Source organism: Pipistrellus hanaki (genome assembly GCF_964339955.1).
Source record: "Pipistrellus hanaki genome assembly, chromosome: X".
In the NCBI taxonomy this organism is placed as follows: Eukaryota; Metazoa; Chordata; class Mammalia; order Chiroptera; family Vespertilionidae; genus Pipistrellus; species Pipistrellus hanaki.
The window spans coordinates 5,007,478-5,030,161 of NC_140524.1; the positions used below are offsets into that span (position 1 = coordinate 5,007,478).

The 22,684-nt window shown below is 37.8% G+C and overlaps 1 protein-coding gene across 3 annotated transcripts; it reads left to right on the plus strand.

Moving 5' to 3' along the window:
- Nucleotides 1-351: 351 nt before the first annotated feature.
- Nucleotides 352-21,577, plus strand: LOC311615257 (zinc finger protein 81-like). Of its 3 annotated transcripts, none has more exons than XR_014793753.1 (6): nucleotides 352-493; nucleotides 5,522-5,766; nucleotides 11,146-11,272; nucleotides 12,513-12,608; nucleotides 16,385-20,713; nucleotides 20,872-21,577. XR_014793753.1 is itself a non-coding variant. In XM_084870586.1 (6 exons), exons 2-6 carry the CDS (start codon nucleotides 5,695-5,697, stop codon nucleotides 20,595-20,597), a joined length of 477 nt encoding a protein of 158 aa, XP_084726712.1. In that variant the 5' UTR covers nucleotides 352-493; nucleotides 5,522-5,694; the 3' UTR covers nucleotides 20,598-21,577. The 3 variants fall into 3 exon arrangements, 2 of the variants coding, with proteins under 2 accessions (XP_084726712.1, XP_084726711.1); XM_084870586.1 differs by having other exon boundaries at nucleotides 16,385-16,551; nucleotides 20,583-21,577; XM_084870585.1 differs by having other exon boundaries at nucleotides 16,385-21,577.
- The last annotated feature ends 1,107 nt before the right edge of the window (nucleotides 21,578-22,684 follow it).

The following is a 22,684-nucleotide window of genomic DNA, read 5'->3' on the forward strand; positions in this document are numbered from 1 at the left end:
ATAGCACTGGCACCTGTGCGTCTTTCCAGAGGCCCCTGGGTTTCTCTGAACATGATCACACACATCTATAGACCAAACACCCCCTCCTTCGGAAAGAGTGCTTCCCGCCACCTAGGAGACCCTCCCACCGCGGGCTCTGGGACTTCAGAGGCCTCCACATCCCCACGAGGGAATGGATACTCCTTCAACATGGTGTATCCCACGACAGGAGGCGCTACCTAGGCGCGGCCATATTCCCCAGTGCTACTGAGGGGCGCCGGTGCCCCAAAGCACCAACAGCATACCATCTCCTTAACTCTTGGCTGCCGGCGGCTTCAAATGCGGTTCTGCGCATGTGCAGAAGCACGCCCCCTTCCTGAGAAGCCCTGAATCCAGAGCAGGGGCGATGCTAGGGGGGGTGACCGGAAGCGGCTGCGGTTCTCAGCCAAGGCTGAAGAGTTGTTGTCAGTAGGCTCTCAGCGCCCTGTGCCTCAGTGATGCGGCCCTGGGGAGGGTGAGTGTTGGGGAATTCTGTGTGGTCAGTGATGCCCTCGGTTGTCTAACTGTAGTTGGATAATTGGCTCATTATTTTGCAGGATTTCCTCTTTGCTCATGCCAATGCTAAGGTCTTAAAGTTCACTGAAACCCACAAGGTTTGGTGCATTATGTTCTAAGTGTTTGCTAAGAGTTGGTTTTTTCTCTTATGCCCAGGAGTTCTTTAGAAGTGCGTTTTCTGTTTTCAAAAGTTTATTGAGCAGGTTTCTAACCTGAGAACAATGTGCTCCGAAAAATGTCTACGTGAAGCACATTCCTTGAAATAGGAGGGGATGCATGGCCTAGTAGGTGGGGAATGTTGATAAATGTTCCATATATCAGCTGGCAACAATATTTAATTATTTAATTGTCACTTGCGTTGTACAGTACTTGTATGTTTTTTTTGTCTGCTTCTTCTGTTCCTGAGATGCTGATTTGTCCATTTCTCCTCCCTGCTGTCCATGATCCATTTGAGTTGTTTCATATGAAGTTAGAGGCTTAGATTGAGGATTCTTTTATTTGAATGTCCAATTACTCAGCACCATTTATTGAAAACACTATTCTTCCTCTATTGATACGTTTTGCACCTTTATCAAAAATAAATTGGCTGTGGTTGTGTGGGGCTATTTTTAGGTTCTCTATTTTGTTCCATTGATCTATGTGTCTATCTACTTTTATCACAAATAAGTGTTGAATTTTATCATACTGTGTATGAATTTATATAATCTTGTGAATTTTTTAAAATCTTTAGCCTGTTAATATGAGGGAATACACTGATGATTTTTGAACATTGAACTAACCTTATATTCCTGGAGTAAACCTTACTCAGTTGTAGTCATATAATTCCTTTTATGTATTGCAGGAATTGACTGGCTAATGCTTTTTTGCAGGATTGAAAAAATATATATATATATATATATATATATATATATATATTTTTTTATTGATTTCAGAGAGGAAGGGATAGGGAGAGAGGGATAGAAACATCAATGATGAGGGAACCATTGATTGGCTGCCTTCTGCGTGCCTCCCACTGGGGATGGAGTCCACAACCAGACATGTGCCCTTGACTGGAATCGAACCCGGAACCCTTCAGTCCACAGGCCGATGCTCTATCCACTGAGCCAAACCAGCGAGGGCAACTTTCAGAATTTCTGCATCAAGTTTATGAGAAATATTGATTTATAATTTCCCTTTTTTTGTATTGTCTTTGTTTTAATATTGGGGTAATACTGGCATCATAGAATGACTTGAAAAATGTTCGCTTCTATTTTCTGGAAGAGATTGTGTAGACTTATGCTAATTTTTCTTTAAATGTTTGGTGGAATTCTCCAATGAAATCATCTGGGCCTGGAAATTTTCTTTTGGAAGCTTTTTATTATGTCTTCAATTTTTATAGTAGTTATATGACTATTCAGATTATCTTTTCATATATTTTCAGAGTAATTTTAATATTGGGTGAGTTGTAGGAGTTTGTGTTTTGTGAGGAATTGGATCGTTTCATCCTAGTTGTTGAACTAATGTGCTTAAAGTTGTTTTTCAATATAAATTGTATTCAATTTATATTTGTTACTTTTTAATTTCCCTTGAGACTTCCTCTTTGATCCATGATTATGTAGAAATGGATTTTTTAATTCTCAAGTATTTGGTGACTTTCTTTTTATCTTTTTGTTATTGGTTTATATAGTTCAGTGCTATTATAATCAAAGAACTTATGCTTTGATTTCAACTTGTCGAGATTTGTTTTATGCTCTTGGGATATTCCCTTTCCTTTTAATAGCTGCAGTATCTGTAATTATATCTCATATTTCATTTCTGATGTTGGTAATTTGTGTCTTCTTTTTACCTTTGTCAGTCTTGCTAGAGGACTACCAATTTTATCATTTTCAAAGAACCAGCTTTTGTTTTCATTGATATTCTCTATTGCTTTTTTGTTTTCAATTTCATTGATTTCTACTCTTATGTTTTTTATTTCCTCCCTTCTCTTGTTTTGGGTTTACTTTGCTCTTTTTCTAATTTTTGAGGTGGGAGCTTAGATTATTGCTTTAAGACCTTAATTCGGAAAATATGAATATTTAAATTTATAAATTTGCCTTTCAACACTGCTTTATCTACATCCCACAAATTTTCAACATGTTGTATTTCAATTTATATTTGTTACTTTTTAATTTCCTTTGAGACTTCCTCTTTGATCCATGATTATATAGAAATGGATTTCTTAATTCTCAAGTATTTGTTGACTTTCCTTTTATCTTTTTGTTGTTAGTTTATAGTTCAGTGCTATTATAATCAAAGAACTTATGTTTTATGATTTCAACTTGTTGAGATTTGTTTTATGACTCTGGATATGGTATGTCTTGGAGAACGTGGCATGGGTACTTGAAGAGAATGTGTATGCTATTAGTGTTTGGCTGGAGTAGGGTGGGTATGTTCAGGTGGGCCACACTTCTCTTGATATTTTGATTAATGAGAGTAGACTTTTCTTAGAGCTTTTTTATCTGTGCCTGTTGATAGTTTTTAGTTGTAGGCTTCTCCAATGCGTTGTTTGTGATATATGGGAGGGAAATGAAACTGGGAATTCACCACTGTACTGTTCCCCAGGCCCTGAGGTCTGTGGGCTGGCCCCCTTTCCTTCCTACCTTTCAGTCTTTATATTTGTTGTGCTGTGCCATTTTGTTCTGGTCTCTTCTACATTCATTTTTCTCTTTTATGTTTCTTCCTCTATTAACTTTGTTAATTTACATTTTGCTAGAGAAGCCCCTATTTCACATCAATATTAAAGTATGTTGCCTGGTTGTGGGCCCAATCCTCGATGGGGGCCGTAAAGGAGGCAGCCGAAAAATGATTCTATTTCATCATTGATATTTCTATCTGTCTCCCTCTCCCTTCCTCTCTGAAATCAATAAAATATATTTTTTAAATATAAAATAATAAAAATTAAAAAATATAGTATGTCGCTATACAGTTATAATAATATATCACAATAAGTACTTTGAACCATTGCCCCACCTGGGAAATATTTTTCCTTTGTCATTATATATACATATGTATATTTTTATATTCATGTATATATATATATAATATTTAACTTGTTCCCCTTTATTTGGTTTGCTAGGGGGTTATCAATGACATTGGTCATCTCAAAGATCCAAATCTTTGTTTCTTTGAAACTCCCTATTGTTACATTTATTTAAGATTTCATTTTTATTGAGTACTACCGTTTTGGGTGGTTTGCTTAATTTTGTTTTTTCTACTTCTAATGTTTTAGGTTGAACAAATAGCTCTTTTTTGTTACATTTATTTTTAATTAAAAATAAAGCCATTTAAAGATATAAATTTTACTTTATAACTTTAGTGTGTTACATGACAGTTGGTAAAAATTGTATAGCTTCTGTATTGATTTCCTACTGTGGTCCTAGATTGTGTTTTTCTTTTACAAACAGACATAAAACAGATTTATTTAGATACATTCCAGTACCATAAAAATTCACCCATTAAAGTATATGATTCAATGGCATTAAGTACACTCACAGAATTGTGCAGTCATCAATCACCACAATCTATTTTTAGAACATTTTCAACTTTGTACACAATAGCAGATATTCATCACTTATGCCACCCCACACTCCCACCCTAGGAAATCTCCTATCAATTTCTGTCTCTATGTATTTGCCCATTTTAGACATCTCACATAAATGGAATCATACAATATGTGTTCTTCTGTGACTGGCATCTTTCATGTAAGATAATGATTTCAAGGTTATTTCATGTTATAGCATATATCAGTACTTTTTATTGGAAAATACTATTTTATTGTATAGATATACCACATTTGTTTATCTGTGCCATGCTAGCACAGCCAAGGATTTGGCAAGCCTGAGAGGGCCCAGCTAAGGATGAAGAAAAGACAGACAGAGAGAATAAGCTGGGTCTAGGTGGATCTCCTGTGCTTGGCTGAGGCCACAGAACAGATCCAGGTGGCAAGCTGAGCCTTTACTTTATAATCAGAGGCAAACAAGGTGGTGGTCACCATAGTTACACTGTTCTTGTGAGTTTCACTGGTTTTGGGCAGCACTTTCTGCACCTCCCACAGCCCATCAGCTACTCAGGAAGGATCTAGGGAGGTCATAAGGTCAAGCTTAATTATGCTAAGAGGGCTGTGCCCTCTAAGCTGGGACTTGTTTGTGGCTTTGCCAGCAGGTCAGTTGAGGCTTAACCCTGTAGCCTTCCCTACATTTATCCATTCATCAGTTGATGGACATTTAGGTTGTTTCCATTTTTTTTTTTTTTTTTACTATTATGAATAATACTGCTGTGGATATTTGTGTATAAGTTTTGGATTTTACATGTGTTTTCATTTTTCTTGGGTAGATAAATACCTAGTAGTAGAACTTCTGGATCATATGGTAGCTCTGTGGGTAACATTTTGCCAACCTGTTTTTCAGAATGCCTGCATTGTTTTACAATTCTTCCAGCAATGTATGAGCGCTCCAGTGTATTCACACCTTATTGTTTGTTGTTATTACTTTTATTGTTTGTTGTTGTTACTTTTGCTATCTTAATGGATATGAAATGGTCTCCAAATGAATGGAAAATTTTGGATTTGATTTGCATTTCCCTAATGACTAATGGCGTTGAACACCTTATACTATGATCAGAGAATGTAGCCTGTCAATTCCCAGCATTAAAACATCCACCAGATTTTCTTTGTAGACAAGTTATTCGATGGGATTTTGTAAGCATATCATGGGCATAAGAAAAGAAAGCTTATTTTCTCTTTCTTTAATACATCATCTCTATGTGTTTAAAATTTAACTTGTTCATGCCTTTTATTTTATTTTACTTCTTATTTAACTTCCTTGTTTTCTCTTCATCTCATCTCTTACTTTTGTTGTCTTAATTTTTCTTCATTTTACATGGATATACTCAGTGCTGTACATTGGTGCCCCCAAGTCATGTTTGTGGCATAAATGCTGATTGACTGACCATGCGGACACTGTCTTTCCAGGTTTCTTGGAGGTTCTGTGGAGTCCCTGGACCAGACCCCATAGTGAAGGCTGTAAGGTCTTCCTGCTGGTCCCGGAAGCTCTGGTTGAGCCCACAGACCTTGCCTGGCCCTAGGCTCCTGGGAAGAGTGGAGTTGTCAGCAAGAGAGCCAGAGGACTGAGGCTCAGCAGGAACATGCCAGCCAACCAGCGCTCTCCCCAGTGGACTTTGTCCCAGGCTGCAGGAGGAAGAGACAACTCCTGTGAGGTAAGGAAGGCAAAGACATGCCTATTTCTTTTCTTTTTTCTTATTTTTAAAAAATATATTTTATTGATTTCTTACAGAGAGGAAGGGAGAGAGATAGAGAGCTAGAAACGTCAATGAGAGTGAAACATCGACCAGCTGCCTCTTGCACACCCCTACTGGGGATGTGTCCACAACCAACGTACATGCCCTTGACCGGAATTGAACCTGGGACCCTTCAGTCTGCAGACCAACGCTCTACCACTGAGCCAAACCGGTTTTGGCCATATTTTTATTTTAAATAGCTCTTTATTTTCAGAATATTCCCTTTTAATGGTATGCTATTTTTGTTTCATGGATACAGCATCTTATCACTCTAAAAATATTAGTAATGGTTCTTCATTTCATTTTCAATGACAATCTAGACACATAGATCAAAAATGAAAATATATAAAATTAAAAAATATAAAGATCTACCTCGCCTAAACTTGGCTGGATGGTTCAATTAGTTGGAGCATCGTCATATACAATACATTCAAAGGTTGTGGGTTCATTTCCCAGTCGAGGCATATACCCAAGTTATGAGTTGGATCTAGCTCGGGGTGTGTGGGAGGCAACCAATTGATTATTCTTTCTCACTTTGATGTTCCTCTTTCTCTCTCAAATCAATAAAAACATCCTTGGGTGAGGATATAAAAAATTTATACTAGTCTAAATTCTCATTCATCTTTCTCTTATCTGCTCACCTATGTCTAATACACATAACCAGGTTAGTTTACTGCATGATTAGGGTTTCTTTATGCAAATGAAAGCAGCTGAGAACACATTCTTAGTTTCTCCTTTTTATTTCTCAAAAGGTAGCCTACTAAAATTTTTATCAGTTTTTGTTATTGTTAAGTATTTGGTTAAACATAATATGAATTATAAACAATGATACCATGAACAAAAATTTTGTTTGTTTCTTTTCATGTACATGTGTATACCCCTCTCTTAACTATATACATAGGGGTGGAGTTAATGGGTTATAGATTAAGCCTATATATTTAAAAATATTTTTATTGTGAAATATAACATACATACAGAAAAGTATACAAAAAATTTTCCAGCTCACTGATTCTTCACTATGTCAGTCTAGAAAGTGGCCATATAATTTCAGAGTCTCTCTACTCCCAAAGATAGTTATTATCTTGATTTTTATAATAATCACTTCCATTGAGAAGGAAATTACAAGCCGCAGAGTAGAAGAGATAGAGGATGGAGGACTTCTAGCCAGACTATATCAAGAACAACAAAACAGTAAGAAAAAGCAGACTACACAGTAGTCACATGCCTTATTTGAATAGACATATAACAAAAAAGATATCCAAATGGCTAACAAACACTTGAGAGGGTGCCCACTCATTAGTCATCAGGGAAGTGCCAAATTTAAACCACAATTTTAATAATTCCACCCTCCCACCAGAATGGCTAAAATTAAGAAGACTGATGATGACAAGTGGTAGCGAGGATGAGGAGCCATATCAGCAGCTTGTAGGCTCATATCAGCATATACCAGCAGCTTGTATGCTGCTGGTGGGAATATAAATTGGCATAATCTCTTCAGAAAATATCTTAGCCTTCTTCATCAAAGCATATGTAGATCATAAGAGGAAACAATTCTCCCAGGAAAATATGACCAGAAATCCTTGGCTGATGTACCAGGACATGTAGAAATGCTTACTGTAGCATTACTTACAACACAAGAGATCTGTGGAGAATTGTCTCCCAATAATACCCACCCTTCATTTCTGCACTGTCTCGCCTTCTGCAAAATTTCCCATGAGTAAGCTACTCTGTCAGTGAATCTGATTAATCTGGCTGGCAGAGATGAGAGCCCAGACTGTTCGATTTATCTTATATAACACTTAATCAACAGGACTCCTGAGTGGCAGAATGAGGCCAATCTGCAGTACTTTGCTCAAACGTGGCATCCGGGGTTCCAGACTCAATGAGCTGAACAAATAAATCCTTTAAAGCCATCAATGTTTACCTTACAGAGCCAGGTGCCTTTCTGCCTAAGTTTCTGTATTGACCTTTGTACTTGGTGTGAGACATGAGTCCAGGTACAGCAGGATGTATTAGCGATTGCACAGATTCTGCCTTGGCCCAAGGGTGCAATTTCATCCTCGGTTTGGACAGTAAGCTGAGCCTGACCCCGAATACCTTCCAGAGCCAAATATTATGCTGATCACTTCAGATACAATCAGGGACAAATGTCCTACCATCTTTTCTAATTGGATGATTCCTATCATAGGAATAATTGCCCTCAGGGTTATAGCAAGCCATTTTCTCTTCTAGGAAGCTCCTATTAGCGACCAAGTAGGTAGCATCTTTTTAGAGAGACCACCAGAGTCACTTATGGGTTACCTGAACCACCAATCACTACCTCAAACACTTGCAGTTCAGCTATGACCACCCTTAAGGTGAAAAATCACCGCATTTGGAGGAAAAAGGCAAGTGAATGTCTGGCTTCTGCATAAGAAGTACAATCCCAGGATGCCCCTCAGAAGAAAGCACTGTTTACAATTGTTGGGACCTCCAGCAGTCAGGAGACATAGTTTGAGAGTGTCTCCACTGTGGCCTCTCATGCAGCTGATAGTCTCTAACTATTAAAGACAAAACCGAACCAAAAAGGAAATTGATTTTATTCAGGCTAAGGCAATAAGGAGAGCCCCCCTGATGTGAAAGTCGGAGTGTCTCAGCAGGGTGGTTTTGCCTTTTGCTTTCATACTGAGGATTAGACAAGTTCTCGTGGGGAGATTTTTCAGTGGGATTGTTTCTGCATTCAGGAGAAGTCTCCATCCGCTGAAAAAGAAATGCTTATCTCTGTGTCTAGCTGGCTATTTTCACTTCTAATCTCAGTTAATCATTCATGAGAGAGTGGGGAGTTGCAGGGTCTGTGTCTAACCTTTCAGCAAGTTCAATAAAAGGAGAAAGGTCTGGTTTGGCCTTGTCACAGGTAAACCCCAGGAGTCTTATGGGGGTTATGAGAGTGGACAGCAAATGGTACTTGAGTCATAAGGGGAAAGGTGATACCTGTGGTAAGTTGGTTCTAAGAGCATAAAAGAGTGGGGGAATTTAAAAAAAATATATTTTATTGACTTTTTACAGAGAGGGATAGAGAGTCAGAAACATCAATGAGAGAGAAACATTGATAAGCCGCCTCCTGCACACCTTCCACTGGGGATGTGCCCGCAACCAAGGTATATGCCCTTGACCGGAATTGAACCTGGGACCCTTCAGTCCACAGGCTGACGCTCTATCCACTGAGCCAAACCGGTTTCGGCGAGTGGGGGAATTTTTAACTGGGCTCAGGTTATGTTCAACATTGTCAAGGGTCCTCAGTTCTGTTGTAAAACTTGAGTCTAGTTCTTGTTATTGGAGAGGCTGCCTGAAGGAAGGCCTTCATTCCAACCTGTCCTATATGTCCAAGCCACTAGCTGCATGATATTCTTCTGCCCCACAGAATGACGGAGCAGCTGCTAGGGGAAGTGGTTCAAGGAGAGCAGACATTTGAAGGTGTTGACAGGTGTGTAGTGTGTTCAATGCGGGCGCTGGGGCCCTCCCAGCTGTTTCTGATAGACGTCTCAGCAAACTTACGGGAATGGTGATAACCTTGTGGATGCAGATATTGGCAGACCTAACAGTCAGGTACATTTTATGCCCTTGCAGCAGTTTGAGGAAGATGTACTAAGGCATTTTCCTTTGTGATGAAGGCTCCATGGTTAGTTCAGGAAGACAGATTATTAATGACCCCCCCCTTCCTGTACCTCCTGGGGTTTAAGGTGCTTCTTCTTTAATTTCGGTGTTATCGCTCACCCTCTGCTGACACAAAATCATTATGGTTCATTGTAGTAAGTATTAAATTCATCCCCACCCCAATCATCTCCTACTAGTTTCTGGACCTTTCATTTCAATGAGTCAGATGCAAGAGGAACAAGGCCATTTTAATAAGTTTACAGAGATCTGTTATGTTCTACCCTTTGGCCCATGTGGGTCATTAAAGGGGAACACGGTAAGCAGTGTACTAAACCAAGAAGCAATTACCTTTATGATCTAGGACAGTGTTTCCCAAAGTGTGGTACACGTACCCCCAGCGGTATGGGAAGAGTTTGGTGGGGGTACGCGTTGCACCGGAGTTTGGTGGGGATATACACTGCACCGTGCTTAGCTGCGCCTAATTCTATGTTCTCATGAGTACGAGGGGTACTCAGCGTTATGAAAATTATAGAAGGGGCACACATATGTCAAAAGTTTGGGAAACACTGATATAGGACAATGTTAATCCAACCAGGGAATCCAGGTGGCAACCAAAATTAAATTGAAATCTCTTAGGCATCCTTCCTTCTGGATGCTTTGCCACCCAGCGGGTTAGCAACGAGACAGGATCCCAAATTGTCAAAATATGCCCATACAATTCCTAACACCTTTTGCTCTGATCATTACTCAGGGAGCAGCTGAAAGGAGATGATTCCTTTCTGGGGACAACCATATTCATGGATTAAACTAACTGCCTTACTAAAGAGCATGTATGGAGCAGGAGGAGGTGAGAGAGGCAGAGTATGAAATCCTTTTGAGTTCCTTTTTGAGGAGGCCATTCCAGTGCTCAACAATACCAGATGCCAGTGGATGGGTGAGAGTGTGGAAGTCCATCAAATACCTTAACTATCAGCCTGTTGTTACATGGCTTTTGCAGTAAAAGGTGTTCCATTTTCAGGCTGCAACTAGTCCAGAAAGCGGAAAACTTGATACAGGTTAATTCCAAGATCCACAATTGTGTGGCTGGAGTGGGCCTAGCAGACTGAAACAGCACCATTTTAACCTGAAAACATATAAACAATGGTACAAATCGGAGAGGGGCTTGAGGTGTGATGCAGTCAGTTGGCCAGGGGCAGGTGGGCCACACTTCACGCTGTGTGCACTTTCTCATCACAACGGGTTATCTCATGGAAGGAGTCACAAATTTGGTATACAGTGGTAGCTTCTGCATCAGAAAAGCGGTGTTTTCATTTGTGCCCAGTCTGTGAGGATAGATGTATTGCCGTGTCCAATGTGATGATGAATCCAGAAAGCAATGGCAATAGTCTGAGCAGTGAAGGCTCAGAGCATTCAGCCACACAAAACTCTTTGAAGAGATGAAGGGGTAACATAATAGATCTTCTCAATCATACAAGAGGGCCTCTTGAAAGCTTAAGAGTGTTGTCCCTCATTCCTTTCAGCAGGAATCCAAGATAGAGAATGGCTCATCTCATAGAGATTTATGGCTACAGCTTTTGTCTAATGGAGTAAACCCAATGAGGTTCACCGACAAACCATAAAATATTAGAGCAAACGGTATCAGCAGAAACACTTGTGTTGTTACAGGTCTCTGTGTCACTTGAGGATGTGACTGTGGACTTCAGCAGGGAGGAGTGGCAGCAATTGAACTCTACTCAGAGACGCCTGTACCAGGAGGTGATGCTGGAAAACTACAGCCACCTGCTCTCAGTGGGTAAGCACAACTATCTCATGAATCAGTGAGGAGACTATTCCCCAAATTATATTCCCCAAATAAAATACGTTGAAGTCCTAACCCTCAGTACCTCAGAATGTGGCCTTATTTGGAAAGAGGGTCCTTACAAAAGTAATCAAGCTAAAATGACTTTATTAGGGTGGGTCCTAATCCACTGTGACTGGTGTCTTTATAAAAAAGGGAAATTTAAACACGGAGACAGACACACACATAGGAAAGACAATGTGAAGACACACAAGAAAAATGGCCATGTGACTGGAGTGATACACCTATAGGCCAAGAAATGCCAAGATCACCAGAAACCAGGAGAGAGGAATGAGACAGTTTCTTCTCTAACACCTTCGAAAGGAGCATGGATAACCCTGTTGTCACTTGGATTTTGGACTCATAGTCAAGTCTCACCCATAACTGACTTAGGTGATTTAGATGATGGTATCTGAGACTCTGAGTTTATGATTTTAGACTTAAGAGTTGATGCTGGGATATTACAATTTTAGGTGACATTGGGATGGAATGAGTGTATTTTCAACATGGGAAGGATATTAATTTGGGGGGTTCAGAGGGCAAGCTCTGATAGGTTGAAATGTGTCCCCCCACAAAAAAGATATGTGGAAATCTTAACCCTTAATACCTCAGAATTTGAATATTTGGGAATAAGGTCTTTATACAGATAATCAGGTTAAAATAAGGTCGTGGGGGTGGAGCCTAATCTAATATGGCTGGTATCCTTATATAAAAAAAAGGGGGGGGGCAGAAATAGACACTCATAGAGGGAAGATGATGAGAAAACACACTAGAATGATGCATTTATAACCCAAGGAATGCCAAAGATTGCCAGCAAACACCAAAAGCTAGAAAATGGAAGGAAGGATTCTCCCTCATGTCATCCAGAGAGAACATGGCCCTGATAACAACTTGATTTCAGAATTCTAGCCTAAAGAAGTATGAGACAGTAAAATTCTGTGGGTTTAAGTCAGCCAGTTATTGGTATTTTGTTAAAGCAGCCCTAGGAAACTAAGACAACCATTTCCATTCCCATCTGCTGAGTACTCTGGGATATCTTAAGTGCATGCTGATATCATCTCTGATTGGTCTGAGATTCTTCAGTCCCTTTCACCTCTGATTATTAGTGTCTCCCCAATCAAATATGGTTTCTTTTCTAATGAACAAATGGAAAACAATTAGCTGGACCCAGTTCTCTATTGTGTCCTATTAACAGGGTATGAAGTTCCCAAACCAGAGGTCATCTTCAAGTTGGAGCAAGGAGAGGAGCCTTGGATATTGGAGGGAGAAACCCCACATCAAAGTTGTTCAGGTCAGTGAGTGTGATCCAGGCAAAAAGGAGACATGGAAATACTTATTTTTTCTTCAGAGAGGCTGCCTTTTTGAAGGTTTAAACTTAAGAAATTGCTTGAAAATAAGTAATATTGGCCTCTCATGTACAAATTGCTTTGTCTTTATTTTCTGAACTGTCATCAACTGTTTTCTTTGGGATTTTACTCCAGGAGAATTGCTGCAATTCCCATACTTGGAATCTTATGCCAACCTTCTTCACTATGGATTTTGCTTTCTTGGATTCTTTTCTTCCATTACATTTTTATGCTTCGTTATTTAACCCCAACCCCAGGGTCTTAGAATCTTATCATATACATTCAGGTTTTAATGGATTTGCCTTCATTGAAAATCAGTTGCTTGCCTCCTATTTTTCCTAGTACCCTTTTAATTTCTTCTTTCATTTTTGTCTTCTCACTCTAAGATACCAATAAACTGTCACCTGCAACCAGCCTCACCTCCTCTCTGTGTATTGATCACCTGCAGATTCCTCACTCATCTCCACCTTACCTATCTCCATGCCTCTCTCCCATATGCTGACTGATCAGTCACATATCATTTTTTCTTTTAAAATCTACCTTTTTTCATTTCATTGAATTCATTGGGGTGACACTGGTTAACAAAATTATACAGGTTTCAGGTACACAATTCCACAACACGTCATCTGTACACTGTGTTGTTTGTTCACCACCCCAAGTCAGGTCTCCTTCCATCACCATTTATCATCCCTATATGCTCTTCTACTCCTCCCCCACCTCACCCCCAGCAATCACCACTTTGTTGTCCATATCCATGAGTTTTTCCCCTTTTTATTTTTGCTCAGTACCTCCATCCCCTACCCCTCCAACCCCCAACCCTCCCCCAACAACTATCAGTCTGCTTTTTATCTATGAGTATGTCTCTATTTTACTTGTTAGTTCATTTTGTTCATTTGATTCCACTTATTAAGGTGTAATTTACATACACTAAAGTGTATCCATTTCAAGTATAGAGCTTGATGAGTTTTGCAAAGGAACACACTAATATAACCACTACCCCTATCATGGTATATAACATTCCATCACACAGAAATGCTCCTTCATGCCACTTGTAGTCAATGTTTACCACCACTTCAGCCCCAGGCAACTATTGACATGCTTTTTATCAGTATAGACTATATTTGTCTTTATTAATGTTTTATATCAGTGGGAATTACATTGTCTACTCTTTTCATTCATCATAATGATTTTGTGTTTTATCCATGTTATTGAGTATATCACTAGTTTGTTCCTTTAAGATGCTGACTACTACTCCATGGTATGCTAGTAAATATATGGTAATTTGTTTATATCCCTATTAATGACAGGTAGTTATTATTTGGTTATTATGAGCTGCAGTGATCATTTTAGTATGTCTTTGTATGAACATATGTTTCTATTTCTCTTGGGTAAATACCTAGGAGTGGAGTTGCCAGGTCATAAAATAAGTATATGCTTATCTTTATAAGAAATTGCCAAACTGTCTTCCAAAATGGCTATGCCATTTTACATTTTCAACAGCAATACCTGAGAATTCTTTTTGCCCCACATCCTTGACAATACTTGGTGTCATCAGTCTCTTTAATTTTTACTATTATAGTAGATATGTAATGGTATCTCATTATGATTTTAAGTTGCATTTCTCTGGTAAATAATGATGTTAAATATATTTTCATGTGCTGTTGACCATTTGTACATTTTTGTGTGAAGTGTCTATTTACATAGCTTTCTCATTTTATTGGGTCCTTTGTCTTCTAGGTTCCTTGTAAGTAAACAATCACTTTAGGGACAGTTTTACTTCTTTCTGTCCAGTATTTTTATTGATTTTTCTTTCCTTATTTCACTAAGACCTTCAGTTTGATGTTGAATAGAAGTGTGAGTAGGGGCATGCTTGCCTTGATCCTGATATTAGGAACAAAAAATTCATATCATTAAGTATGATGTTAGCTGTAGTTTTTTTTGAAGCTACCTTTTATTGGGTTACATGGGTTCCTTTCTAATCCTAGCTGGTTAAAGATGTTTTTAACAAAAATCATAGTCAAGTGTTGAATTTTTTCAAATGTTTTAGTGATCATATGAGTTATTGTTTTTATTTTGTTAATATAGTAAATTTATTGATTGATTTTGAATGTTAAATTAGCCTTGTATTTCTGAGACAAATGCTAGTGATTATTATATATATTACCCTTATTATATATTGTTGGATTATATTTTTATATTTTGTTTAAAGATATTTGCATGAGTATTACCGGTTTGTAATTTTATTTTTATATTTATTTATTTATTTATTTATTTATTTATTTCGCAATGTCTTTGTCAGATTTTAGTATTAGGGTTACTCTTGGCCACATAATATGAGTTGTGAATGAGTTCTCTTTTCTATTTTTTGAAATAGTTTGTGTAAGATTGTTACTTCTTTTTATGCTGTTTCAGGGAATTCACCGGAAAAACTGTTTGGGCCTACAGTTTGCTAGATGGGAAAGCTTTAATAACTAATTCAATTTCTTTAATATACATAGGGCTCTTTCAATTTTCTGTTTTATTTTTTGCCATACATAATAAGTTGTATTTTTTTAAGAAATTTGTTTGTTTCCTTTATTTTGTCTAATTTCATTCTGTTGTATTCTGAGAATACACTCTGTATGATTTCAGCAAATGGTCTATCTTTGGGAATGTTCCATGTGTCTCTGAAAAGAATGTATATCTGGCTCTTGATGGGAGTTGTGTTTAATAGAAAACAATTACACGTGATGGAGAGTTGGAATATAGACATCCACTTATTGTTTGTATAGGTCAAGATGGCTATCATCTCAATAATTCTCCTAGAGGCATAATGACTTAACTTAGATACATTGTGAAATGATTACCACAATAAATTTAGTTAACACCTATATCATATAGGTATAAAAAATAAAAAAATGTTCTTGTCCTTGTGATGAGAACTTTTAGGATATACTCCCTTAGCAAGTGAAATTTTTTTTTATCACATGAATTTGGTATTGTTGCTAATAGCAAGAAGCAACAAGATCAGTGAGGATTTATTGTAGAATATAAAGCTAATGAAGACTTAGACTCTGAGTCACCTCCTCCCAGCCTAGGCTCTCCATCAATATTTTTCCTGAAAATGTTTGTCTTTTAAAAAATATATATTTTATTGACTTTAGATAAGAAGGAAGAGGGAGAAAGAGATAGGAACATCAATGATGAGAGAGAATCATTGATTGGCTGCCTCCTGCCCACTGGGGACCAAGCCTGCAACCCGGGCATGTGCCCTTGGCTGGACTCGAACCTGGAACCCTTCAGTCCACAGGCTGATGCTCTATCCGCTGAGCCAAACCAGCTAGGGCAAAATCCTTGTCTTTTTAATCTTCAGTTCACCCCACTTGATATTGAAGCCTCCTACCCAAATTAACCTATAACCATGTTTTAGGACAAATTATGTGTATAAAACTATTCTGAGCTTTACTTTCCTTATCTACAATAGATAAATAATAATAGAAAATAGAACTTTGGAAAGAATTAAATGAGTTCATATTTATATCTTAACAATGCCTGGAATATTGTAAGTGTCGTGCAAGAGTTTGACACATAATAAGTACTATATATGTATTTCCTGTAAGTATTTTCATTGTCGTCATTGGATTTGCTGGTTTCCCTGTGTTCAGTTTGGATTGGCTTATAAGTATCTTTTAATATTCTGCTTTCTATTTGTGTCAATTGCACTTTTTCTCTCTCTTTTTAGATGGGAAGTTTGGGATTAAGACATCACAAAAAAGAATTTCTGGGAAAGCGTCCTTTCATAGTGAAATGGAGGGTGAAGATATAAGAAATGATTCATTGTATTCCATTTTAGAACTGTGGCAAGATGCTGAACAGATAAAAAGATATCAGGAAAACCAAAACAAATCTGTGAGTCATGCTACATTCGTAAATAAGAAAATATTGAATACGGAGTGGCATTATGAAAATAAAGACAGCAGAAAATTTGTTCATCCAAGCCCAAATCATATTATTACTTCACAGAAAAGACCCCATAAATGTGACTCATTTGAAAAGGGTTTTAAGCCTAATTTAGATTTATATATTCATTCTAAAAACAAAGCAACAAAGAACTTTGATAAAATTATTAGACACAGTCAAAATTTCACCCAGAGTTCTTTTACTAACCATGAAAATATGCATACAGGAGTGAAATTTTGTGAATGTAATCAGTGTGGAAAAGTCCTCAACCTCAAACAAGCACTCAGTCACAATCTGAAGTTTCCTGTTGGGGAAAAAGCAAATAAGTGTACTGGATTTAGGAAGATATTCACTCAGAAGTCACACGTCTTTGCATCTCAGAGAATTCATTCTATGGAAAAATCTCATGAACATAGCAAATGTGTAAATGTTTTTACACAAAAGCCATTACTCAGTATATATTTGAGAGTTCATAGAGATGAAAAACTGTATGTATGTACTGAATGTGGGAAAGCTTTCATCCAGAAATCAGAATTAATTATGCATGAGAAAACTCATACTAGAGAAAAACCCTATACATGCAGTGAATGTGGAAAATCATTTTTCCAGGTGTCATCTCTACTTAGGCACCAGACAACCCATACTGGAGAGAAACTCTATGAATGCAGTGAATGTGGGAAAGGCTTCTCCCTGAACTCAGCTCTCAGTGTACACCAGAAAATTCATACTGGAGAGAGACACCACAAATGCAGCGACTGTGGGAAAGCCTTTACTCAAAAATCGACACTCAGGATGCATCAGAGAATTCATACAGGAGAGAGATCCTATATATGTACTGCATGTGGGCAAGCCTTCATCCAAAAGGCACACTTGATTGCACATCAAAGAATTCACACTGGAGAGAAGCCTTATGAATGCAGTGACTGTGAGAAATCTTTCCCTTCTAAGTCACAACTCCAGATGCATACACGAATCCATACAGGAGAGAAACCCTATATATGCACTGAGTGTGGGAAGGCCTTTACCAACAGATCAAATCTCAATACTCACCAGAAATCTCATACTGGAGAGAAGTCTTATATATGTGCTGAATGTGGTAAAGCCTTTACAGACAGATCAAATTTCAATAAGCACCAGACAATTCATACTGGGGAGAAACCCTTTGTTTGTGCTCATTGTGGGAGGGCTTTTTTCCAGAAGTCAGAATTAATTACACATCAGAGAATTCATACTACAGAGAAGCCTTATAAATGTCCAGACTGTGATAAATCCTTCTCCAAGAAACCACATCTCAAAGTACATCAACGAATTCACACAGGAGAAAAACCATATATATGTGCAGAATGTGGGAAAGCCTTCACTGACAGGTCAAATTTCAACAAACACCAGACAATTCATACTGGAGAGAAACCCTATAAATGCAGTGACTGTGGAAAAGGATTTACTCAGAAATCAGTGCTCAGTATGCATCGCAATATTCATACATGAAAGTAACCCTGTCTCTTAAAAATGAGAAAGCCTATCACAGAAGTCAGGTATAAGGGTATATTATAAAATTCATCCAAGACAGATCCTATATGAATATATGGCATAATAAAAATTATTTTTCAGGCTCTCTCACCTGAGGTGAAAAAAAATTAAACGATATCCTCTTAGGATGTATTGAAGGAAGGAGAATTTTCATATTTGCACAGCTTCATAAAATATAGGGTGTCCAAAAAATGTATACACACTTTGAGATATAATCAGTGTTTATTAACATACAGTTCATTTTCAGAGTTTAAATGTATCTACAGAAATGAGTGTGTATACATTTTGGGGACACCCTGTATAATAGAATTCATACTAGGAAAAATGATGTCAGTTTGATACATTAGGACAAAAGCCTTCCTATTGTAAAAAAAAAAAGTATTATAAGGCAAATTCTTTACATATGGAGTGTGTAAAATTATGTAAATGTCAGTCATGTTTACTGTTCTATTAAGCAATTAAAAGTGACAAAATGAAAAGTATGACAACAAAATAACATTTGATGTGTAGACCTACTCTCAGTTCCATAGGTTGTTTCTGGCAGAACACTTGCACTGAAGGAGGAATAATTGAAGTTCATTTTTTTTAATTTAACATAATTGTGTCTATGAAATATGTCTTCTATTGAATTTTTCTCTCACATGAATTCACAGTTTTATGATCATTGTGATTTTATGTAATTAAATCTGAAGATATAATTTTACATGAACACATAAATTTAATCCTGTCATTCATAGTGGTTTCCATGACATTGTGTTTTTATCCTTTTTCACTGTGGAACAGGGCAAAAATGCCACAGGTCTCTCCTGTCTTTTTCTGCATCCTCCTTTGCAATGTTACTCTGTTTTTTCTCTTACTAAGAAGTAGAGCTCTCTTTCTACTCCTTGACTCTTAACTTGGCCATGTGACCTGTTTTGGCCACTGTACATTAGTGAAGAGATTCAAGAAATGGTTGAAGAAGTGTGCAAAAAGCTTGCCTTGAGGCTTAACTCTCTTGGTACTCTTTGAAATTCTAAGACCTTCATATGAAGAAGCTCAGATTACTGTACTGGGGGAGGAAAAACCAGATGGAACAGAGATGAGCCAGCCTTGCAGAGGCCCTTTAGGTCAACTACCAGATGTGGGAGTATGGCCTTCCTTGGTCTCCAACCCTAACCAATCCAGCCCATATAAGAAGAGTCATACCAGTTATCCCAGCCAACATGGAGAACTGTGAGATAAATGAAATACTTATTGTCTTAAACTGCTAAATTTTAGGGTATTTTGTTGCACAGCAAATGCTAATAATACTTAAAAATGTATGATGGCAGGGGAGAAGGGGAGGTATTGTACCAAAACACAAGGAATATGGCATTGCCTTTGGACAGCAGGTGGAAACTGGAAAAACAATGAGGAAACCTGTTAAGAAAGTCTGGAAAAGATGGTGTCCCGTATTATTTAGTAAGGAAAAAGCAAAACAGTCACCATGCTCTGTAGGAAAATAGAGAATGTATTAAATGAACTTGTGGATTTGGCTAAGTATATTTCCAACAGAATCTTGGAGGTATTCATTTATTTCTATGAGCTCACGTAATAAGGTACAAAAAGAGATATGAACTAAGAGAATGACTATTCCATTTACAAGTAGAATTCAGAAGAAGAAGGAAAAAAGAAAAACCCGCTACTTGCTGGATTAGAAAATAACTTTCATATCTCCAAAATACTTTCAGGTGAAAATGGCCTCAGAGTAGGGATCAAGTCATGAGTGTGGGTGTAAGACCCTTTGTAAAAATGTATGAAACATTTAAGTTGGTATTTGGGAGGCCCTCTAAGCTAAGCTAAATGGCTTCTGTAAACTTCATGACAGCATCCCTAGTAGCCTGACATGTTGCTCAAAGTAGAGAGGAGCCTGTCTTAAAAAGCATTTTTAATGTGGCAATTGAGGCACAGAGTAAATACAAACCAGATTCATAGAAAACATTTAAAGTTTTTAAAGACTTTCTAGTGAAACTGCCTCCAAGCTGGACTTAAAGGGACTGAAACAATCCAGAATGAAAAGTGACACCTGGACTCTCTTCTCTAACTTCTATGAATAGAAATGAAGCTGAGAAAGTTACTCAGCTATAAACACGGTCCACTTCTAATGGGAAAAGGAGATATAAGAAGACCCAAGAACAATATATTAAAATGGACCAGGGAGCCATTTCCAGGTGAACTGTGACCTAATTAAAAAAAAAAATCTGCCCCTGAAGCAGGAAGACCTGGAAACATTTGTTCTGTGGGATTTCATGAATTGTTATGGAATAGACATGTGCCTCTTCTTTCTCCCCCTTTTCAATTTAAGTATGTATTGTAGTTAAGTCTGTGCCTATGTCACCATTATAGTTTTTTTTTTTTTTTTTTTTGTGTGTGTGTGTGTGTGTGTGTGTGTGTGTGTATTGGGGGAGTTGTTCATATAACTTGTGATTTAGCTCACAGGTCTCTAGGTCAAGAAACTAAGAAGCTGCACTCCAAGAGCCTCAGCCACATCTGAACCTGATACAGAAGACTTGAGGTCCTGGATTTGACCATGGTGCCACAATTTGGGGTGAGGCACTTGGAGGTATTGGAATGGGGTGAACATATTGGTGCATGGTATGGAATGTAAATAAAATTATTTTTAACCAGAAAATAGACCATGTTAGCTAGAAAAATACTACATATTTCTTGCACCCCTACATATATGCCCCCTTGTAATCTTTATTTCTCTTTGTGTTTTAGTTGGGATAATTTCTATCAACCTATCATTGAGTTCACTGATTTTAACCCCTGTCCTGGCTCTGTTAAGTCTACTGGATAAGTCTATTGAAGCCATTCTTCATATCATTCTTTTAAAAATATTTTAATTGATTTGAGAGATGGACAAGGAGAAATAGAAACATCAATGATGAGAGAGAGTCAATGATTGGCTGCCTTCTGCATGCCCACAACTGGAGATCAAGACCACAGCCCAGGCATGTGCCCTGAGCTGGAATTGAACCATGACCTGGTTCATAGATCAATGCTCAACCACTGATCCATGAGGATTGGGCAGTTTTTACATTTTTAAATGGTTGATAAATGAAGAGTAATGTTTCATGACATGTAAAAAATTATATGAAATTAACGTTTCAATACAATAAAGTTTATTGGAACAGAGCCATAGATAGAAAGCAGGCTGAAAGCTGTCAGGGTGGGGTCGGTGGAGGGATTGAAAAAATAAGAAAAAAGAAAAATATTCATGGACCAGGACAACAGTGTGGTGATTTCCTTGGGTGGCGAAGGGAGGTGGGGAGGGAGGTGGAGGAGGGTATGGGGAGGACAAATAGTGATGGACTTGATTTGGGGTGGTGAACACAAGTGTACACATGATGTGTTGTAGAATTGTACACTTGAAACCTGTAAAACTTGGTTAACCAGTGTCATCCCACTAAATTCAATTTAAAAAAAGGGCGAGGGCGGGGGACACTACAGCAAAAAAAAAAAAAAAAAAAAAAAAAATGAACATTCAAAAAATGTATGTATCGGGAAAAATTGAAATGTAAAGATTAAGTTTCCTTATGCCTCTTTGTTATCCAACCTCCCTCCCCAAACCCTTCCCCCATCCATAGGCAATCACTGATCTGTTTTGTGTTGTTATAGATTAGTTTTCATTTTCTGCAATTTTATATAAATGGAATTATACCATAGGCATTGTTGGTGGTTATTTTTTTTCCCTCTTTCAGCATAATTATTTTGTGATTCATTTGTGATGTTACATGTACTTATATCCCTTTTAATTGCTAGGTGTTATTTCATTGCATAGATGAAATTTGTTTATCCATTCATGTGTTGATAAAAATCTATATTGTTCCTAGTTTTTTGCTATTACAAATAAAACTGATATGAACATTTGTATACTAGTCTTTGTATGGACATAGTTTCATTTCTCCTATGTAAATACCTAGGCATGAATGGTTTGGTCATATGGTGTGTATATATTTGTTTTTTTAAGTATATTTTTATTGATTTTTACAGAGAGGGATAGGGAGTTAGAAACATTGATGAGAAAGAAACATCCATCAGCTGCCTCCTGAACACCCCCTACTGGGGATGTGCCCGCAACCAAGGTAAGTGCCCTTGACCGGAATAGAACCTGGGACCCTTGAGTCCACAGACCGACACTCTATCTACTGAGCCAAACCAGTAAGGGTGTGAGTATATATTTAAATATATAAGAAACTACCAAAGTGTTTTGAGAGTGGTGTGTCCTTTTACATTCCCACCAGCAGTATGTAAGTGTCCACTCGCTTCATTTCTTTGCCCTTGTAATTTTAGCCATTTCAGTAAGAGTGAAGTGGTTTCAATTTATACTTTCCTAGGAACTAATGCTGTTGAGTTTCTTGTGCTAATTTGCCCTCTGTATATCATCTTGATTGATGTATATTTTAAATTTTTTTGCCTGTTTTTAAACTGGGCTGTTTGTCTTATATGTGCCCCAGAAAATAGGAGTTCAAGATTAACCTTAAATGGCAACATCTGACTTGCCCCACCCCACTTCAGGATGATCTTTGAT